Here is a 21,053-nt window from a genome sequence, read left to right as displayed (position 1 = left end):
TGCCATGATTAGGTGACAAATTACCACAGACCTATATGCGATTATTCTTTCAAATGATATCCTTGAATGCGAGAGGTCGGAAGGCAGATTGGCGAGATTATTTTCGTCTGATCGTAAGCTGTTAGATCCGTGCTTCACGTCGGTCCAGTCGGCGGCCAGCTTTGAATCTAGCGTGGTGATGCACCCGTGGCACAGGTCAGGCAGGGCAAATGCCAGCTCGGAGATTCTTAGCGGTTTCCCCCACTGTTCCTGGGATTTCGGAAGCTTTGACGCTAAACCCCAGGGACCCTCTCTCGGCATGGAGTCATTCCCAGAAGGAGACGCCCAGGCCGTCCCTGTCTGATTCCAGGAACGGGGTCTCACCCAAAGCAGCGATATCCAACGACCGAGAAAGATTGAAATCAACCTGGGGCACTTTGGGTTTGGGCCTGGACGGTGGGTTTCTGTCCGCGAGAAAGTTCTTTCTCTCAGGGTTGCTGGATTAGGAAGCAAATTAGGAACAACACATCTCGCGACATAAAATGCACGCAAGCCGCAGCCGGCGGGGGGCATCTGCCACCGTTGGCAGGCCCTGTCGGAACTGATTCGCATCACGCAGCCGTGTGACGACCTGCATGGGACCCATATCTTGCCCAACGCTATCTTGACTCTTTTGGGCGGACGACGGCGCTGTCCCTGGTCCTTTCCAGCTGGATCCAAGCCCGCCTCGGCCAAAGAATGACAATAGAATTCGGGTTGCCGGAAAGCGGGAGCTGGTGCTGACCGATCAGGTAGCATCTGATGTGGCTGCCATGGTTCAGTTCGTTGACGGTGACCATCTAAATTTGGGAGGCGTTAGACAGGTGACTGGGCAAGGGAACCAAATCTAAGATTACATGTCAGAATCGAGAGGCGAGTGGTCGATTGCAATTATTGGCCTGATGCTACGCCGGTTAATCAGTTTGAACTTTGGGCAGTAGCACTCGTACCTGCTTCTGATGAGGTGTGGGAGAGACTTTGTGAAGGATATTACCTACCGACCCAAGGTACTCTGCGGTATCCGCAAGTGAGGTGGACGTAGATGGCATGAGCTATGCGTGAGGCAGAGAAATGTGTGAAGTGAGGTGTTCACCCCGCGACGGCCACAGCAGCCACGACGGACAGGCGAACACGTTGCATGCAAGCGGTCAAGTCCCCTGGGCTGGGCGGCTCCTGGCCCCGCTGTCTGCATGCAGCGGTAAAGACAGCCACGTTCGGACGATGCAGAGCTACGACAGCGTCATGGCAACCATGAGGAGATGGGTGCAGCTGGAACCACTGACGGCAGCCGTGGGCTTCAAGGGGTCGACATCTAGAAGATCTGCGGCTGCTTCGCAATGGAGATGATGAAGGAGCGACGCAGCTACACTGTCCAATTGCAGCCATCGACAGCGCAGAGTCAGGGCCTGTCACTGCCCAAGCCCATCACGAGCAGCCGCCACCTGTGACTGCTCTTTGCTGGATCTGGATCCACGTAAACATCGGGGAGCCGTTGCTCGTGATACAAAGACCTCGTCGTCGTCTTCTGTCTCCATCTCAGGTTTCGTCTCTGGCTCTGTCTGTCTCAATCCCCAGCAGCCAGCCAACTCGCTCGACTCTTGTCGCTAACCTGTTGTCCACCTTCTTGGTGTGTCTTGACTGTCTTGACCTTGTCTCTCCTTACACCAATCTGTACCAGTGCAAGTCACACACAACCACGACTCACTGCCATTTAGTTCTTCACCCTTCGTTGCCATCTCCCATTCCACCACGACACGCACAAACACATACTACTCCACCAGTTCTTCCCAAGGGATACGGGTACCTGCCGCTACATCTGCATCGTCTAACCATCCCACCACCGCCGCTACCACCATCACCGCCAGCAAGGATAGCGCTACACTCCTGACGGATCACCAACTCCAATCCAATCCCCCTTCCCTGACACCCACCGCCCCCCCTGCATCTTGTTGGCCATCGGATCCCTACCCCAAAGGCTGAGCCAAAAAGTGGTCAACGTCTGAGGACATTTTAGAGCGACCGTGCTTTCAAAGGGGATAGGAGGCTCAGAGCGCAACAAAAAGCCCCTCATCTTGCGAGCTTCCCTCTGTCGCATTGGACTTTTCCGTCCTCTTTTTCTTTTGTCGCCGTCGCCGTCGCCGCTTGACAAACCCCCTGTCGTTGCCCGGACCATCGTCATTGTCATTGTCATTGTCCTAGTCTTCCACAGCCGGCACTGACCACGCAGCTTGGAACTGCTGCCAGAGGACCCTGACAAGGCCACCATCGCAAGACATCTCGGCCAGAGAGACAATCTTTTGCGCCCAACTACACGCTACCGCCCCAACTTGGCTAAGGCCAGATCCAGAGACAGACGTCAAGCTATCGGGACGATCACACCTCGCGAGTCTCTGGTTTTAGCCTCTTGTCGGCCAGAGCGTACCTCTTCTCCCTCCCACCCGACCAAATCGACCCGAAATTTTTCCCGCCAGCCAGGTCTTGGGTTGCTTCTTCTACCGTCCCGTCCGCCAAAGAGGGATCTCGTCGCGCCTCCCATTCGCTGTCGGCTGCCGCCACGACTAAAGCAAGCAACCCAACCTTGCATTTGCGCTACGCCGCGTCCAGTGGGGCGTCGGGAAACAACACACCACAACCTGGAACCTGGCCTGACCTGCGCGGCCTAACAAAGGCCACGTCCAGTAAAGTTGCCATTCAGCGCTCCCTCTAGTGGTCGTGTTTAGTGGCCGGGTCCCTGTCCACGAACCGTGGCACCCACTAAATATTACCTCGAATTCGCCCAAACTATTTCATCATGTCCGTCACCACAACAACAGCGACCGCCGCATACGCGCCGACCCATCGGTCTCTCGCCAACCAGCCGCGCTCTCTTCGCAAAGCGACCAGCTTCACGAGCGCTTTCCCCTCCGCCACAACCGCTTCTTCTCCCAGCCTCAACTCGCTTTACAACGCCCATTCGCGTCTCACTCCTTCGCACAAGACTCTCCCGCGGAAATCCTCCCTTGCTGCCCTTACTCCCAACTCGCTCGCCTCCATTCCCGATGTGAGCGAGTCTTACGCCTACAACAGCGTGCTAGCCGACTCGCCCGATCGCAACATGGCGCCCACGACTCCCGGTAAGCCCGGGAATGATTTTGTCATTGGCGATGTCGTCGAAGTGCCCGGCAATATGCTCGCTACTGTTCGATTTATCGGTTCGGTGCAGGGAAAGAAGGGCACTTTCGCAGGGGTGGAGCTGCATCCAGAGTTCTCACAGCGGGGGAAGAACTCTGGTGAGGTTGAAGGGTATGTGTACTTGTTCTCATGCGGTTTTCCACGGCTGACTTTGATTGCCCAGTGTTTCTTACTTCACGACGACTTTGCCTGGCGCTGGCATTTTCCTGCCTGTAACCAAGGCTGTAAGGCGAGACTCTCCTCCCGGCTCCTCCGCGAGCTCATTCCCACATACACCCACGGCGAGCACTTTGGGCGGCCTGAAAGTCGGCAACCAGAACTCGACAAACTTCACTCCTCCCACGCCATCGCTGCCCGCTTTTAGCAAATCCGTCGGTCCTGGCATTGGACGTTCTACTAGTCCTGGACTGAAGAAGCCAAGCAAACCCTCCCTGCGCCCAGAGTCGCCGTCGCGCAAACTGCAAATGACGCCTGGGCCGAGGCCTTCACTCGCAACCCCCAACAGAGTCCCTTCCAAGTACACGTCTCCCACTGGCAATAGATTTGCTCAGAGCGTGCGTGGAACGGCTGGGGATCCTAGCAAGGCACCCGGCAGACTCGACAGGAAACCTAGCGTGGGACCTCGCAGTGCTTCTGCCCTGGGTCTGTTTGACGAGGAAGCCACGCCCACAGCCTTGCAGCGGACCAAAACAAACGGAAGCGTAACGTCGGTCTCGTCATATAGCTCACAATTTCGGGTTCCTTCGCGCGCGGGCTCCAGAGCAGCATCGAGGGCCACCAATGACCATGAGGTGGAACGGTTGAGGACACAGCTTGAGGATCGTGAGAGACAGTTGAGAGACCAAGCAGCCACGTTAGCAGAGATGGAAAGCAGTCTTACTGAGCTGCAGACACTAATGGAGAACTCCGACATGACAGCCATGAAACGAAATAGTCTCGACGATAAGGACTCCGCGCAACTTCGAATGCTGGTTAGAGAAAAGAACGACAAGATCGCCATGCTTACGGCCGAGTTCGATGCGCATCGAGCCGACTTCCGCAGCACCATCGATACCCTGGAGATGGCTAGTACTGAGACTGAACGAGTGTATGAAAAACGCATCGACGAACTCATGGGAGAGATTCGAGAGCTCGAGTCTCGCACTGATGATGTGGATGTGGTTGCCCGGCAATTGAAGCAGCTTGAGGAGCTGGTACAAGAATTGGAGGAGGGCCTCGAAGATGCACGACGTGGCGAAGCCGAAGCCAGAGGCGAGGTTGAATTCCTCCGCGGTGAAGTCGAGCGAACGCGTACCGAGCTGCGCCGCGAACGCGAGAAAGCCTCGGCTACGATGAATGGCCCCGGAGGCCCATCAAACGGCGATCGGGCTTCTGTGTCCAAGGAACTCGAGCAGAAGGAAGACGAGATTCGAGGGCTGAAGGCTATCATCCACTCCCTCAGTCGAGATTCTGTTCCCGATGCCGAGAAACCGGAAGACCCTTCGATCCGCGAGAATGCTGTGGCGCGCGAGAAGTTGGAGAGAGAGCTCGTGGAGCTTCGTGCTGTTGTCAAGGACAAGCACCACCGCGAGGAGGAACTTGAGCGAGAGGTGGAGATGCTGCGTAGGGGTAGCGCCACAACTCAACGATCTGGTTCCATGACAAACGGTGGCGCCCAGCGCTCGTCACTCCGCGACTCACGTGACACCGTGGTATTGACGCGGAACAACGAGCCTCGATCCCCCGAGGCGACGCATAAGCGTGGCCGCACCTTGGACACCATGCCTGAGAGCGATACCTACTCATCAGTCACCGAGAATAGCACTCTCTGGTGCGAGATCTGCGAGACTGGCGGTCACGACATTCTCACCTGCACCAACATGTTCGGCACAGACAGCGGCAAGACCAATGGTGACGGGAGGTCTATCAAGGACGTGACAAGAGAAGCGTTGAAGCCTATGGACGATGAGCACAAGCCCCCTCCGTTGTCGCCGAGGCCCAAGGCATCATCTTCTCCCCCAGCTACCCTGCCTGCTGCTCCTCCCGTCGTCAAGATCCTGCCCAACCCCATGGATAATGGACCTGTTGCTGGCAAGGATAGCGGCGTGGTGGACAACTCCAAGTGGTGCGCCCTTTGCGAGAGAGACGGGCACGACAGTGTCGATTGTCCGTTCGAAGATGCGTTCTAGGGGTATTGACTTCTACTCTTGGAAGCGAAGGAAGCCCGCCACTTTTTCATGGTCAAGTCTTGGTCTCATTGTTATATCGTCTTGAATCGCCTGGAGAGGCCAGCCTGTACGATGGGCAGGAGTTGTGTAGGATTTTGGGTGGCAGAGCGGTAGTAGTTTTCTGTTTGTCATAGCATTTGTAGCGATGATACCACAGTTCGCAGGAGGAGTGGAGGAGACGACACAATGGCCGTGGGCTTTTGATACTGAAGCCACAAGGCTTCTACAACATCTTAATAGTAGACCTTAAAAATAAGAAGATCCTACTACAGATTACAGACAACTAACCGATGGCTCTGTCGCATGTGATGAATTATTCTCGAAATCTGATGCCGGCTGCCAGCACTTGCTGAAGGGACGGGCTGCATTCGGACGGCAGGGGTCTTCCCGTCGGTAGCGGCCGGGGCTGCTCAGCGTTCAAAGCCGTCTCCCGAGTTGGGTTTGTAGGGTGTTCCCCACCAGCCAGAAGGAGGTCCCCGTGGCGTTTCAAGGTCTCTGCGCACGAATCCTTAGCTCAGCCGGGCATGGCACAGCCAGTACAAGCACCACTCACTGGATGAGAAGGGCGGCAACCTGCAGCAGCAGCAGCAGCAGGAGCAATTGATCTGATGTTTCCCGTTCAATCGCCTCCCACGTCTCAAAGTTTGCAGTACTTTCACAACCTCAGATCGCGCGTCTATCCTCACATCCTCCATCGACTCTCGTCATCTTCTGCAACCCGCCTTTGCTATTTGCGTCACCTTTCGCGCGGTTCCGGCGGATACACTAGAACGCAATCCCGCGTTCCCCGAAAGCGACTTACAGAGCGGCACTGGGACCTGACGTACTACCGTACCCATCCTTGGCTTCTTTTTTTTTTTTTTTAACGGACCTGCGTCAGCTCCTTGCCCACTCACGGTTGCCGGGGTGGTGAGAGCTAATAGCTGTCCACTGCTGCTCTGCCGTTCCTGATTCTTCACGGAGCCCAGTGACGCGCGCGCGGAAAGGTCAACGTAACCTCAATTCGCATCGAGGCTGTGCAACTCTTTTCCTTTTTTTTTTTTACTTCTTCCTTCTTGCTTTCGTCCGTTGTGATCGCTTCACCATTTCTAAACTGTTTACCGCCAACGAGGAGCTGTGTGTGATTGGACTCCCAACTGTCTGAAACCCCGATTCCGCCGCGAGAGAGAGAAGACCCTCCCCCGGACGAACCTCGAAACCGCAACAGCATCATACAAATCGCATCCTCGAATTGTCGAATTGAAAGTAGCCCACCATGGCGCAAATGCTCCTCGATATCGTCTATTCCTTCGGGAACTGCCTAAACTGCTTCCCCGGCTCCCCGACCCTCAAGATCAACAGCCGCAACTTCAAGATCCTCCGTCTCCTCGGCGAGGTAAGCCCACCTCCGCATCTCCAGTGACTGGCCCAGCAGCTAATGAACCCCTCCCCTTCGCACAGGGCGGCTTCTCCTACGTCTACCTCGTCCAAGACACATCGACCAATGAAGAATTCGCCCTCAAGAAGATCCGATGCCCCTTCGGCGCCGAGTCTGTCGCCCAGGCGATGAAGGAGGTAGAGGCCTACCGCCTCTTCGCCCGCGTCCCTGGCATCATCCACGCCGCGGACCACGCCATCGCCACCGAGCGCGGCGGCGAGCCCGGCTCCAAGACCGTCTACGTCCTGCTGCCCTACTACCGCCGCGGCAACCTCCAGGACCTCATCAACGCCAACCTCGTCAACCACACCGCGTTCCCCGAGCGCCGCCTCATGCTGCTGTTCCTCGGCGTCTGCAAGGCCCTCCGCGCGATGCACAAGTACAGCGGCGGCCCGCCGGTTGCCATGGAGCGCATGGAGATGGGCAACGGCGACGAGGAGGACTCGACGGAGAACAACAGCAAGAGGAAGAAGGGCAAGAACAAGGGCGGGAACAGGGTCACGAGCGCCGCGGCAGGAGGCGCGGACGACGAGGACGAGGAGGACCAGCAGAGGCCCTTGATGGAGGGGGAGACGCCCGGGTCGGGCGATGTAAAGTCGTATTCGCATCGCGACATCAAGCCCGGTAAGCTTCTATTCGCGGCCACACTCTCTAAGTACCGGGAACTAACAGGTATGGCGAAACAGGAAACATCATGATTGACGACTCGGGCTCCAACCCGATCCTGATGGATCTTGGCTCCATCGCCCCGTCCCCAATCGCAATCACCTCGCACTCCCTCGCCATTGCGACACAAGACACCGCAGCCGAGCACAGCACCATGCCCTACCGCGCCCCGGAGCTCTTCGACGTACGCACGGGCACCGTGATCGACACAAAGGTGGACATCTGGTCCATGGGCTGCACGTTGTACGCATGCCTCGTCGGCAAGTCCCCCTTCGAGGCCCGCTCCGACGAGACGGGCGGTTCGCTGAGTCTCTGCGTCCTCGGCGGCGACTGGCGCTTCCCCGACGAGGGCGTCAGGCGCACCGGCACGGGCATGAAGGGCAAGGCCGTCGATTCGGGCAACGGTGGCGCATCAGCCAACGAGCCCAAGATCAGCGAGCCCATCCGCGAGGTTGTGAGGAAATGTCTCAAGGTCGAGCCTGCCGAGAGGCCAGACATTGACGAGCTTATTGATATGGTGGAAACCGTCATTGAGGAGCTGCCTCAGGAGGGTTCGCTGTGAACGAAAAAGTTTGGGTTCGAATCGTGTATTGTATTATGATCTGTTCACAATTATTCCCGGGGAATTTGCAAGGCTTTTTCAAAGTCACCGCGGCGTTCTGGGGCGGGCGCATGTAGGATCAAGGAACTAGAGTCATTCTGATTTCAAGTGTTGTTTTACATAGGTATTAACACGTTCCCAGACTCCAGTCAGGAACATGTTCATCTCCTGTTATCCATCCATCACTCATTAGGTGCCGAATCACACCGCCAAGGTCGTCTTTATGCTTCTCAAAAGTCATCAAATGGCGTCGCAATCTCGTCGACTTCGGCAATGTCCGAGTCGCATTCATGGTCGAGACCGCAGTCGCTGAGGCATTCATTCTACAGTTCCAGACGGTACGATGCAATCTCGAACGGTCGCAAGGTGATGTTGAACTTTCCATCGTCGATCTTGATCTCCTCGAGGTCATCCTCAAGCAAGTTACACTTGTAGACGCGCTTGACGTCCCAAGTCGTCTCAATGGTACCCTTGCTTTGTCCACCAAGACTGTCATATACGCGCAGGATGACATTGCGGCCCTTGCGCTTGGGGAGGTCACCACGAGTGACATCCTCGTCGTCCTCGCCACGCTTGACAGTGTCGAGGACCAAAGAGCCGTCTCCAGTGAGGGTGACTGGGCTCTTCGTTAGGGTCGACTGCGCAGCATCCGGCGCTGAGAGCAACCTCAGAGGGTTGTTAAAAGCGTAAGCCGCGCGGACAGTCGACGAGCTGAGATTACCCTCGTGAGGGAAGATGGCCCAGCGAATTTGGTGTGTGCCCATATCGGCATTGCCGTCAGGGGCCTTTGGTGATCGCAGAAGCGAGAGGCGCATCAAGTTGCCAACGGTGGCAAATCCGTACTTGCTGTCGTTGAGGATGGAAACACCATAGTTGTGCTCGGACAAGTCAGCGAACCGATGACAACAGACCTCGAACTTGGCCATGTCCCAGCTTGTGTTGTAGTGGGTAGGGCGTCTTACGACGCCATATGCCGACTCATAGGATGCCTCGGTGTTTCTGACGTCGACGGGGAACTCGACCTTCAGGAACTTCATTGCCTCGTGCCAATCGACTTCAGCGTGGCACTCAACCCATGATTGCACTCCCTTAAGAGCAGCTGAGAGAGTAATCGTGGATTTCAAGGAGCTTTGCTCGCTGATCTTGATCTCCGTCGTCAGGCTGACACGGTGTGACTTCTGCTCGGAAATGGAGGTCTTCCCGCAGGTGAGCTCCTTCCTGGTGTCAAGATGGTAGACTTCAACATCCCACGCTTGCCAGTAAAGGGGCTTGTCGTCGAAGACGACGTACTGGTTTGCCTTGCCTCCCTTTTCAATGACTTCGCGATCAGCGATGCGGTCATACAAGGAGGTGATGTAACCATCTTCGACCTTGACACGGAGCTGGTCATTTTGCAGCACGAAGACACCATCGCTGACCTCCTCGATTGTGACAGCTGGCTTCTCCTCATCGACCTTGAAGGGGCGAATGGCAAGCATTTGTCCATCTCCGCAAGCCACACCAGCCTCGTTCTCGGCAATCTCGACAACCTCTCTTCGGTGCCAAGGGAGCGTATTCAAGGCCACGGTCTCACTGATGCGACCAGTGGTGGTGGTAGAGACGCCGAGAACGTTGTGGAGATCCTTGAGGATCTTCTCGCCCGTCTTGAACACTTTGTCGTAAAGCTACCAAAGTTAGCGGATTCGACGGTGGATCGAAAGGCAGTGCTCACCTCATCAGAGTCATCATAACACATTTCAATGGAACTGCCAGGGAGACAGTCATGGAACTGGCAGAGGAGGACAGCCTCCCACATATCGTCAATCTCCTTCTTGGGATATTTGTAGTCCTTTCCATTGTCGCTCAGAGTGGCAATCGTGGCAAGCCACTCAATGTCCCTGAGCAAGCTTTCAGACTTGCGGTTGTTGTACTTGTTGTTAGCTTGAGTAGTGTAGGTACCACGATGAAGCTCAAAGTATAGTTCGCCGTACCAAGTCACGAACGTCTTGGCCTTGGGCTCCAACTTGTCAAAGAAGTCATCGACGGTCTTTCCCATGTGCACTCTAGGCAGCATGCCAACCTGATCGGACATACCGCGGCATCGGCGAAGCTTCTCAAGGTGCTGCCAGGTAGGGCCGCCGCCACCGTCACCCTTACCAAAGACAAGCAGTGAGGTGTGGTCTTGGTCCATGGACTTGTGCTGACTGACACTTCGCTTTACGTCGCCGAAGTGGGCCTCGGCAGTGTAGGTCTCGGAAGGCGGCATGTGGCAGATGACCTGGCTACCGTCAAGAGCAACCCAGTTGAAAGTGGTGTGCGGGAAATTGTTGATGTTGTTCCAGCTCAGTTTCTGGGTGAGGAAGCGACTCATTCCAGCCAAGCGGCAAAGCTGGGGAAGCTGGGCAGAGTATCCAAAGGTATCAGGGAGCCAGAAGGTCTGGCAGCGCTCGCCAAAGTTGCTTTCAAAGAAGCGCTGGCCATAGAGAAACTGCCTGACCAAAGACTCACCGCTGGGCATATTGGTATCGTGCTCAACCCAGCTGCCACCAATCGGGTGGAATCTGCCCTCCTTGACCTTCGTCTTGACGCGATCGAACGCGTAGGGGTATAGCTCCTTGAGCCACTTGTATTGTTGAGCCTGCGAGCACGCAAAGTGCAATTCGGGATAGCGGTCCATCAAATCGCATTGGTTAGACCAAGATCGCACAACCTTGCGTTTCGTCTCAGCCCATGGCCACAGCCAGCAGCTGTCAATGTGGCAGTGGCCAATGCCGTAAACCTGGTGGTCCTTGTCGGTGCTGTAGACTTTGTGAGAGTCGACATCTGGACCAAGGTACTCCTGTGCGATCTTTCGGCACTTCAGAATGGAGTCTTTATTGCCGAGCTCAAAGGCGTCAATAATATCAGTGGCGACCTTGAGGGCCTTATGCTGCTCCCAGGACTCCTTGGGGAACTCGCGAGCAGCATCCCCAATGATCCAGGTGTCGATCCAGAGGGCTCTCGCCTGGGGGTTGACGGCGACAATGTCGGCCTTACCGAGCTGGAAGTACTTGTTAGGATCCGGGGGTTGGATAGAATCTCCGCCGGGAGCGTTGCCGAACATGCCGTTGCAGGCCATTTCGATGTAAATGGTGTGCTCCTTGCCGTCTTTAAACTCCTTCGGCAGAATCCATTCCGTACGTTCGCCGCCTCCGGTGAGGCCCTGGAGCGGCTTGCCGTCTTCAGTCCAGACTAAGCCCTCATTGTTGGCGTCCCAGTGCAATTCAAGCAGCTCCTTGTCACGCAGCTCTTCTGGTACGGTCAGAACGACCTTGAACCAGTGGGTGGACCAGGACGGTCCAAACCAAGCGCCAACCTCGGTCTTTTTGAATTCGTGCGATACGGCGTCTTCGAACGTCGGCCGAGTGGTATCAGGAGCGTCCCAGACGGACAGCTTGACATGAGGCTCGCCTGACGCGGTGCCCTCCGTCATCATCCTGGTCTACAATTAGCTGAATATTCCCCAGATGGGGTACGGGGCGCAGTGGGGTTCACGTACGCCAGCAGGTTGTATTTCTCCCATTGTCCGCTGGAGTAGAATTGGTTAATTCTCTCCTTGTAGATATTGGAGATCCATTGTCCGACGGGCCGCTGGGCCAGAGCTGGGTAGTCGCTCTTGCTCTTGAGTTCTCTGCCGCCACCCATAGTGGGCTGTCCTGAAGTGTTGTCGAGGGCGTGCTTGCCGGTCTGTTTCAATCGATTGAGGGAGCTGGGTGGAGCTGAGCGATTGTTCAGGCGACGATTGCGCTGGAGCTCCGTGAGATGGTGATGGGTTGGCCTTGGGGTGGGTGATGGAGATGATGCACCCTTATCAATAGCTTGTGAAGCTCTCAGGGCGTCGTTCATATACTGATTGAGAGTCTTTGATTGTTTTGGTCACTGCGAAAAGGATGTCTGGTTAGCTTTCCTTGAAAGCAAGACGGACTCGAAGCTCCCGGGGGGAGCTAAGGCAGAGCACGGGAACACCCTGGCGCAGCTGGGCGACCACTGAAACACAGCCAGTGGGAGCGTGCGGGGACAGGCCGGTGCAGCCAAAGTGCGGGGGGGTTGGGTGTAGGTGGGCGTGTGATGGAGGGTGACGCAGCCGTCATGCGATCCCCCTTGATAGCCGGCGCAGCACCGAGCTCCTCGGCGGATAAGGTCGTTTGGCACCGGGAATGTGTGTCTTACCTCATCTCGTCGACTTGGTAATCCAACGCCCAGAGTCTAAGACAGGAAGGTGATGGATGCGGAGAAGGACTGGATAGAACAGATGACTAGTGATTCGGCAGAATAGGCTGGTAAGGATACGAAAAGAGAATGAGAACAGACAAGCCACGCCGCAGAGGTACCCTAGGCAGTGCGATCACGATGCACAAGGTTGACGATGCAGGACGCGATATGACAGAGGGCCGTTGAAGGAGTGGTGATGGAATTCATGACGGAATAAAACCCATCGGTAACTCGCGAAGAGAGCGCTTGCCATGTTGACTAGAAACCTTCGACGTTGAGCAGCTGCGTTGGGGTCGAAAGGCAGCTGGTATGTAGAGTTCCGGAGGCATGCATGCCTCGTCGCCTTCCTGCTGGTCAATTCTATGATGCTTCGGAAGGCGAGATACTGGGATATTGCCAGAGCGAAAAGGCGAAACGGCAAATGACGAGGTAAACTGTTCAAGACTGTTGCTCCCAACTATTGCACATTCCTGCTACTCTTCTTGACGATCCTTCTTGCGGCCACTTCCGGCTGTCGCTGTTGCCCTAACTCCTGCCTTGGCGACGGCTGGTAATCATGTCGCCGACCAGAACGGCAGGGAAATCACGGTTGCAAGGTGGTGCTGCGGTCGTGGCAGGTGACGAAACCAGAATGCACAGCCAGTGCAACCTCCTGCCACAAACACATCAATAAGAAGAAGACAGTAGTATTCAAGGTCATCTGTATGCGAGTAGAGTTGCACAACAGTTGCACAGCAGTTCCACAAGACTCAGTACACATGAGGTGCAACCTTGGGAGACATCGTCCTGTCCGCGTGTTTTAGCGATGCATTCGCCTGTATGTATGGGCTGTTAGTCGGGGTGGATATCTGGGGAAATCAAGTCATCGTGCAGCATCGTATCCCCATCAAGCGAAATGCGGCACGATCGCGATTCGGAATGCCCTCGTGGCCCATCTGCCCCAGATGACCGACCAGCCGAAGGGCGATTTGTTGTCCGGAATCCACGGTTGACCGAGAAATTGATCGGAAACCCCATGGATCGGGGCGACGACGGAAGCTCGGCGGATGGGGACGGCTCCAAGCGAAAACAGAAGGCAACGTGGAAGTGGTTCGAGATCCATCTTGGTGCATTTCGCGGCGCCAAAAAGCTTCCAGAATATCAGCAGATGTCAACCAATTAAGGTTTACTGACCCATCTCGCTTAAGTGGTCACGGCTCACAATAGGACGATGTTCGCCCGATCTGAAAGCGTGCACTCGCAATAAGATGAACTGGTCTTTGTACTGTTCTTGAAATGTGTAGAAAATATTCATCTTGTTTCCTATCGACGGGATGCGGGATATTTATACTTCGTAGTAGCCAGAAAGTGAGGTATGCAGATCGCCCAGGGTAACAACCAATCATCACATCATTGTCCATGCCCGTAACACCGTAGAAACCCCGAAAAATAAATGAGTAAAGATGCGCCTCCAACACCGTCCGTGCCGTTCCAAATCAAGATGACAGACCCGAGTCCTTGGCCCGGCTTCCAGTGCCGGTGCCGGTGCCTTTGTGAACAACCTCCGAGCCGTCTTCCTCATCCTCATCTTCATACAGGTCGAGGTCGTCCTCCTCATCATCGTAGTCTTCCACCTCGCCCTCCTCGAGCTCGTCATCCAAGGGCTGGTCAAAGTCGTCGTCGGCCTCGCTCTCACTCTCGCTCTCGCTTTCCTCGAAGCCGAGCACGCCGAGAATGGGCACCTCGATTTTGCGGTACTGGCTCCTGATCATTCCGTCGGCCATCTCGAACAGCTTGGAGTCCTTGTCTGGTGGGGACTCCTTGTCCATGGAGAAATGAGCCTCCTCTTGGTCAGCAAGGTCGTCTAGCGCCGGGATGTGCGGCGACGGAAGACCCTCGGGGATATTCATGACCCAGCGCCGGACACCTTCGCCCTTGGCCACTCGGGAACGGGTGCTCTGTGCTCTTAACCCCGACCGGAAATGGCGCTTTTGCCTCCGGCGTCTCCGCTGAATCCGGTCGCGAATGTACCACGCCACGACCAACATGGCAGCCTGCATCATTTCCTGGCACTTTTGCCTGTGCATGTTTGCCCAAGCCTGACACCTTTGCTGCTGTGCATTGGAAATGGCCTGGCACCGTTGCTGGTAGTAGGCGGCAATGCGTGATACCATGGCGACGTATCTCGGGTCCATCGGTGGCTGACTGGGGTCCGGGCTTGGTGTCGGAATAGAGGTCGGCTTCGCCTGAGCTGTAGGCTGGGAGCTTGACGGCGATGGCGACTCCCTCTTCATCGGGACATTATGGTCGTCGAGGTTGGCCTCGGCAGCCTTGCGTTTCAGTTGAGCAGACAGCGGAAGGGCGGGCTTTCGGAACGAGAGATGTTCGGGGGGAGGCGTGACGGGTGCTAAAGGGTTGAAGTTGATGGTAGGTAGATGCGCAGCCATAAAGGGTGGTTTTTCCAAGCAGCTTTGCTGTCGTAATATGTGTTGTTGGGCGGCGGTCTCGTTGAGACGGCTAGTGTCTGATACCGTGGATATCGATGGGCGAGCGGCGGGTCGCTCTTGTTTCGGTTGTTTTTGCTGGTTGGCAATAGACGCACTCGAGAAGAAGGCGAGTGAGTAGAAAAGGTTTGTATTTGCGCAACTCTCGAAAACCGTAGGAGAGGCGGTAGTAATAGTAAGACGAGAGGAAGAGACGGATGGTCGGGGGGTGTGGTGGTGTAAGAGTAGTTGTACTGGTGGCAGCAGATGAGACGGATTTTGGTGTGATGGGTGTGTAAGTGGACGGGGATCCGCTGAAGAGCAGACAGGCAGGCAGGATAGACGTATCAAACCAAGGGCTTGGTAGGAAAGGAGGGGGAAACGGGGCGCTGAAAAAGAGATATATACCTACATGGCCACATTTCAAATCGGAAAGGCAACATGACGGCGCATGCTGCCATGTTTGGGCCAAGGGTCTGATGATAAATTTGGGGAGTGAGCGGGAATGGGCTGAGAAGGAGTCGAAATCGGTCGATACCGAATGGCAACCGCGCCGTGCTGTTGGGGCCAGGTCGGTACGTATCCCAGGGTACCCTGCCGCCCTACCGCGTGCGCGCAGGGACTTTCACCGACTCGTTGCACACTTCCATCCGCTTCAACGGCCAGCGGGCTGCCCGTCAGTGACAGGCAATCAATGGAATCCGGTCGCCTTAATTTTTTCCTTTCTTTTTTCCCCTTCCCTTTGCCCTCCTGTCCTGCTTTGTTCCACGTCTGTCATGCCCTGCAGCGCACCCCTCGGGTACTCTAACAGACCAATCTGAAGCCGAGGAATGCCTTGACCGCACTTGACAATAGCATTCTGGCATCCAACAGACACACCCAGCACCACTGACTGCAACCAGCGTGCCAGCATAGGGTAGGCTTACAGCTGGCGTCCTTCCGAACCGACCTCATTACATTCTCACATCACCAAGGTGGACTCTCATCCAAGCATCATACACTTTCCTCGCTATGGCATGCTACGATCTTAAGCCACGCTGCCCTACCCACACGTTCCCCATATGCCGTGTTCCCACATCCACATACGATAATGTTCTCAGGGAGGGTATCATCAGTTGGCAGGGCCAGCATACCCAACGTCAAGCACCCCATCCTGCAGTAGCCACACTCGCACAACAAGACGCACCACACCTTCTGTTGACTCCAGTCAGACCTTATTTCCCCTTCTTTTCCCGAAAGCCGCGCCGGGTCCTGACATGTTTCCGTCATCTGCCATGCCGCGTGCTACTGGCTTCAACCCGGTAACCATCAGGAACCATGATTCCCATTGCGTGCCTACCAGGCCTGGATTTGGACATGGGGAAGTTGGCGGCTGCCATCAAAACTCGAGATAGAGTGCTCCGGGGTGGCGGCATCCCATGCCGTCTGCCCATCTTTGATTGCCTACAGGCCACAGTCATCTGCTGCAGCGAGCATTTGGGAGCACTCCCTCGGGCTGACTGTTCCCCTTTTGGGGGCCCAGCGGTGCGTTGATCATAATGGTTAGCGAGCCATGATATGGCCATCCATGATGCGACCCCCGCCCTGTCAATCTCAACATGACGGTAACATCATTCGACCATCGCCCGCACAGCAGCGCCAACGGAACTGCCTCGCTGCCAACTGGTTGCCCCTACTGCACGTCGACCGCGTGTTAGTGGTCATCTAGGCGCTGCTGCCGTCCAAAACACTGTGTTTATGCAACCCCCCAAACCCAAAGTGCTGGAGCGGTGCGGCCCAACTTACAAACGAAGGCGGTGGAAGGAAGGAGGAAATACAGTCTCGACACAGTGCTTCGACCCCACCACCACCACCAACACACACACACACACACACACACACACACATCTCACTGACATGGAATCTACAGACGGGCCTCCAACAGCGCGGTCCTTTGGTCCTGCAGCTCCGTTCCATTTCTGTGGTCCCTTGGTTGTTTGGACCCAACAATGCACCAACGGTGTCCATGATTATCGTTCCTACGTACGACTGGCCCAAATAAATGACGCTAGACGCAAACGACTCTCGTAAGACGATGATGCACACCAGGCAGGTACCCGGAAAAAGCACCAACACTGTCTCGAATCTTCTCTCATGTTTGCCATCTGTTTAGACTCACAGCGAATCTTGCTGGGCTGCTTATGGATCATTTACCTTATCTGAACAACTCCTCACACCCAGGCCAGGACAGCCGGAGCATTGCAACGGATACAAACGAAGACCCCTAATTCCGATCGTGGCCCTGCTCCATAAACCCCGTTTCTTCTCCGCCTCGCGTGTCGCGCATCTCCAGTTCCATCTTACATCCGGTTTGCCATGTTTCGGCGATAACGAGACCTAACGCACGGCGAACAGTCATCGACTTACAAACCATCGGCCGGTGTCGTTTGCTGCTATCTTGGTCCGTCGCATCTCCCCCAAGCCTGGGGCCAACTCGACACACATCCGTACAGGGTCGTCGCCTAATTTTATCGCCGCCCCGACCAAGCCATGCCATTTCTCTCTCCATGTCCGTTCCACGCCGTCCCACGCCGTCCCATCCCTTCCGCTGTCCATGCCTACCATGCCATGCTACTTGGCGTGCCTAGGTGCCTAGATCCGTTCCAAGGCTTCCATTCCCATAGGCCCCCTCCCCCCCCTGGCGACCTGTCCCAGGCGAGAGCCGCGATGCAAATACGCTGAGGTGAACGGTCCCAGACGCCTGGACCACCGGCCCCACAGCACAGTTCGCAGCAGCCTGTCAGGCGCCCGCCCTCCAGCGAGATCCCCCCTATGGGTCCCCATGGGCTCCGATCGATTCGGGCGGATTCGAGGCCACGGTCCCGAAAAATCTCGCGATATTCTTCGACTACAACGCCGCTCGCATGATTCGCGTCCAGCCTGAACCAACCCCGGCGCCCGCCCTCCACCCGGCTCATTATCTCATCATTTCCCTCCGCCGAACGTCACAACACCACATTCCTCGCCGCGCCTAGGCCCTTAACCCTTACCTTCTTAGGCCTATTCCTCTTGTGCCGAATCGGACAAACGCCTGAACCGACGTCACTCCCGAACAGCTCATATTGATGATATGCTCACATGTTGGCCCGATCACTCACCACACTCGCCTGTCATGACCTGGTGCCCCCGTTACTGACTGCTTCCCGATTGTCTATCCCCGCATCTCTCCGCCTGCGCCGCAATCGCTATCGATGGGGTTTCGGCCAAGACGTTGGGGTTGTAGGAGTGCCGTCCTGGCACTCGCCTGCTGGTGTCTTTGCCAGGGGCAAGAAGACAACGTCAACCGTGAAGCTTGACGATCTACCCCAGGGACTCCTGCTGCCGCTGGATCCCTGTCCCACGCAAGATGAGGCACCGGTCTATCCAACCGTGGTGCTGCAGGCTCGTCAAAACATGCAAAAGTTCGACAACTGCGTGCTATTGACGCGTGTCGGTGGCTTCTACGAGCTGTACTTTGAGCATGCTGAAGAGCTTGGTCCCTTGCTCAATCTCAAGGTTGCCCAGAAAAAGACGAATGCGGGCCCCGTTTCCATGGTAAATCCTTCTCACTTTTTTTTTCCAACGCCGTGCTCGTATCCTCCTCAGGTCTGATATGTGATGGCTAGGCCGGTTTCCCTTTCTTTCAGCTGGACCGTTTCCTTAAGATCCTGGTCCAGGACCTGAATCGCTACGTCGCCATTGCTGAAGAGTTCCCCAACAAGGCGCCCGAGAAGATTAAGTCTGGTGGGCTGATGCACGATCGCAAAGTTGCTCGTATCATCACGCCAGGAACTCTCATTGATGAGAATTTCATGGATCCATATGCGAACAACTATGTGCTGGCTGTCCATGCCTATACGGCCGCGGCCCAGTCCGGAAGCGAGGGGGAAGACTCGACCCATTCAGCCGCTGACCGGAGTCTGACTCCGGCAGCTGGTGACCCTGCCGAACCACTACCACTGGGCCTCGCGTGGTTGGACCTGTCCACCGGCCAATTTTACACTCAGGCTTCCGATCTCACAGCGCTGCCCTCGATCTTGTCGAGAATATGCCCCAGAGAGGTCGTCCTAGACAGCGAGCTCCAGACCCAAACCGGCCATGGGCTGTTTTCCATACTGGCTGAGGACCGGCATCTGGTCACGTATAGCCCGTTCGGCGAAATAAGGCGTCTTTCTGATTGGACATCCATGCTCGAGTCTGAAATTCCGCTTCCAGTCCGGGACGCATTCACTGACGATGAGGTGATGGCGGGCAGCCTGCTCCTCCACTACGTCAAGGAGCGGCTACTGGGGCTAAGCATGAAGCTGCAGCCGCCGCAGCGCCATGAGAACATGCAAATTATGACCATAGACAAGAACAGCATGCGCTCCCTGGAAATTAAACAGACCATCAGAGATGCGAACTTCCGCGGTAGCCTGTTACACGCCATTCGACGGACTGTCACCAAGAGCGGTGCTAGGCTGCTCAATGATTGGCTCAGTGCCCCGTCAACCTCCCTCGAGGTCATCAAGCTGAGGCAGGATCTCGTCGCACGATTCATCGAAGACCCGGACTTGCGGGACGCCGTGGTTGTGCTGCTCCGCCGCAGCCACGATTCCCAGAGGCTGGTGCAGAAGTTTGCGCTTGGCCGAGGAGACCCGGACGACCTGGTGGACCTGGCCAACACCACTCAAGCCACTGACAGCATCAAGCAGCTGCTTCTAGCAGCGTCCGACGAGTCCGCATGTCTATCGCGGATGAGCTCTCGACTCGACCTGAAGAAGCCCTTGACTATGGCGCGTCGCATCAAGGAAGCCATCGACGAAGAAGGCATCATCCATCAACATGAGATCGAAGAGAGCCAGGCAGGACAGATGATGTCTCTCGCTCAGGAAATCGTGAGCACGGAAGGCTCACAAGAAGACGCCGACGCCCTGCCAAAGGGTGCTGCTGCGGCTGCCAAGAAGAAACGCCCGACCTCTGTGCGAGAGGCGTACGCCGACGACAATGAGACGTGGATCATGAAGCCGAACGCCAGCAAACTCCTCCGCGAACTCCACAACGATCTTGCCACTCTTCACGCCAAGAAGGAAACGCTCACGGAAGACCTCCGCGAACACCACGGCGCCACTTCCTTGACCCTCCGCTGGAGCCCGGCTCTCGGCCACTTCTGTCACATCAAAGGCAAAGATGCTCGCTCCGTCTCCGCCGACATCAAGGCCCTCGGCGCAAGCCGTTCGACACGGTCGTTCCACGAGCCCGAGTGGACCCGTCTCGGCCAGCAGCTCGAACAGGCCCGGCACAGCATCCGCACCGAAGAGCAGCGCGTCTTCCACGCCCTCCGCGCCGCCGTCGTCCTGAACCTCGTCAAGCTGCGCCGCAACGCCGCCGTGCTGGACGAGCTCGACATCGCAACCTCGTTCGCCAAGCTCGCCGAGGAGCAGGGTTTGACGCGGCCGCTGCTCAACAACTCGACCGCGCATACCATCATCGGCGGCAGACATCCCACGGTGGAGGGCGGCTTACACGAGCAGGGGCGCAGCTTCGTCCGGAACGACTGTCTCGTAGGCGGCCCCTCGGCCGGGAAGCTGTGGCTGATCACGGGCCCCAACATGGCCGGCAAGAGCACGTTCCTGCGACAGAACGCCCTCATCACGATCCTCGCGCAGATCGGCTGCTACGTGCCCGCGGACTACGCGGAGATGGGCATCGTGGACGCCATCTACAGCCGTGTGGGCTCGGCGGACAACCTGTACCGGGACCAGAGCACCTTCATGGTGGAGATGATGGAGACGGCACAGATTCTCCGCAACGCCACGCCGCGGTCGTTTGTTATCATGGACGAGATCGGGAGGGGAACGACGCCCGAGGACGGCACGGCGGTCGCGTACGCTTGCTTGCACCATCTGGTCACAATCAACCAATGCCGGGCGCTGTTCGCGACGCATTTTCACAAGGTGGCAGACCTGGCCGAGGCCGAGGGGCTCGTAAAAAACGGGGGCGTGGACACGTACTGCACGGACGTGGAGGAGGACGAAGATGGTGGATTTGTCTATATTCATAGGCTACAAAAGGGCATCAACCGACAGAGCCATGCTCTGAAAGTTGCGCGGCTGGCTGATTTGCCGGAGCACGCTATCAAGATCGCCAAGCAAGTGCTCGGTCACTAAGAACCTCATCTTGTACATCACACTCACACGCACATGTAACACAGCAAAGGGGGACACGCTAGATAGGGCACCACTTGTACTATAGGACCTGCGACTTTGTGTACGTTAGCCATG

The 21,053-nt window shown here is 56.3% G+C and overlaps 5 protein-coding genes across 5 annotated transcripts; 3 read left to right on the top strand and 2 right to left on the bottom strand.

Annotated features, from left to right (window-relative positions):
• Positions 1 to 2,809: 2,809 nt before the first annotated feature.
• GCG54_00004640 (uncharacterized protein) lies at positions 2,810 to 5,357 on the top strand (the record flags this gene model as incomplete). Its single annotated transcript, XM_045404686.1, has 2 exons — positions 2,810 to 3,300; positions 3,353 to 5,357. 2 exons carry the CDS (start codon positions 2,810 to 2,812, stop codon positions 5,355 to 5,357), a joined length of 2,496 nt encoding a protein of 831 aa, XP_045262629.1.
• A 1,294-nt stretch (positions 5,358 to 6,651) lies between these two features.
• Positions 6,652 to 8,041, top strand: GCG54_00004639 (Serine/threonine-protein kinase ENV7; the record flags this gene model as incomplete). Its single annotated transcript, XM_045404685.1, has 3 exons — positions 6,652 to 6,771; positions 6,837 to 7,437; positions 7,500 to 8,041. 3 exons carry the CDS (start codon positions 6,652 to 6,654, stop codon positions 8,039 to 8,041), a joined length of 1,263 nt encoding a protein of 420 aa, XP_045262628.1.
• Positions 8,042 to 8,403: 362 nt separating this feature from the next.
• On the bottom strand, positions 8,404 to 11,944 carry GCG54_00004638 (Alpha-mannosidase; the record flags this gene model as incomplete). The annotated part of the gene is made up of 3 exons (XM_045404684.1): positions 8,404 to 9,744; positions 9,792 to 11,535; positions 11,598 to 11,944. 3 exons carry the CDS (start codon positions 11,942 to 11,944, stop codon positions 8,404 to 8,406), a joined length of 3,432 nt encoding a protein of 1,143 aa, XP_045262627.1.
• A 1,841-nt stretch (positions 11,945 to 13,785) lies between these two features.
• GCG54_00004637 (uncharacterized protein) lies at positions 13,786 to 14,736 on the bottom strand (the record flags this gene model as incomplete). The annotated part of the gene is made up of 1 exon (XM_045404683.1): positions 13,786 to 14,736. One exon carries the CDS (start codon positions 14,734 to 14,736, stop codon positions 13,786 to 13,788), a length of 951 nt encoding a protein of 316 aa, XP_045262626.1.
• Positions 14,737 to 17,889: 3,153 nt separating this feature from the next.
• GCG54_00004636 (MutS protein-like 1) lies at positions 17,890 to 20,939 on the top strand (the record flags this gene model as incomplete). Its single annotated transcript, XM_045404682.1, has 2 exons — positions 17,890 to 18,345; positions 18,417 to 20,939. 2 exons carry the CDS (start codon positions 17,890 to 17,892, stop codon positions 20,937 to 20,939), a joined length of 2,979 nt encoding a protein of 992 aa, XP_045262625.1.
• Positions 20,940 to 21,053: the final 114 nt, after the last annotated feature.

Source organism: Colletotrichum gloeosporioides, assembly GCF_011800055.1.
Source record: "Colletotrichum gloeosporioides strain Lc1 chromosome Unknown consensus_54, whole genome shotgun sequence".
In the NCBI taxonomy this organism is placed as follows: Eukaryota; Fungi; Ascomycota; class Sordariomycetes; order Glomerellales; family Glomerellaceae; genus Colletotrichum; species Colletotrichum gloeosporioides.
Note: the sequence above shows the minus strand (reverse complement) of the source record. Positions and strands in the feature narration are given on the sequence as shown.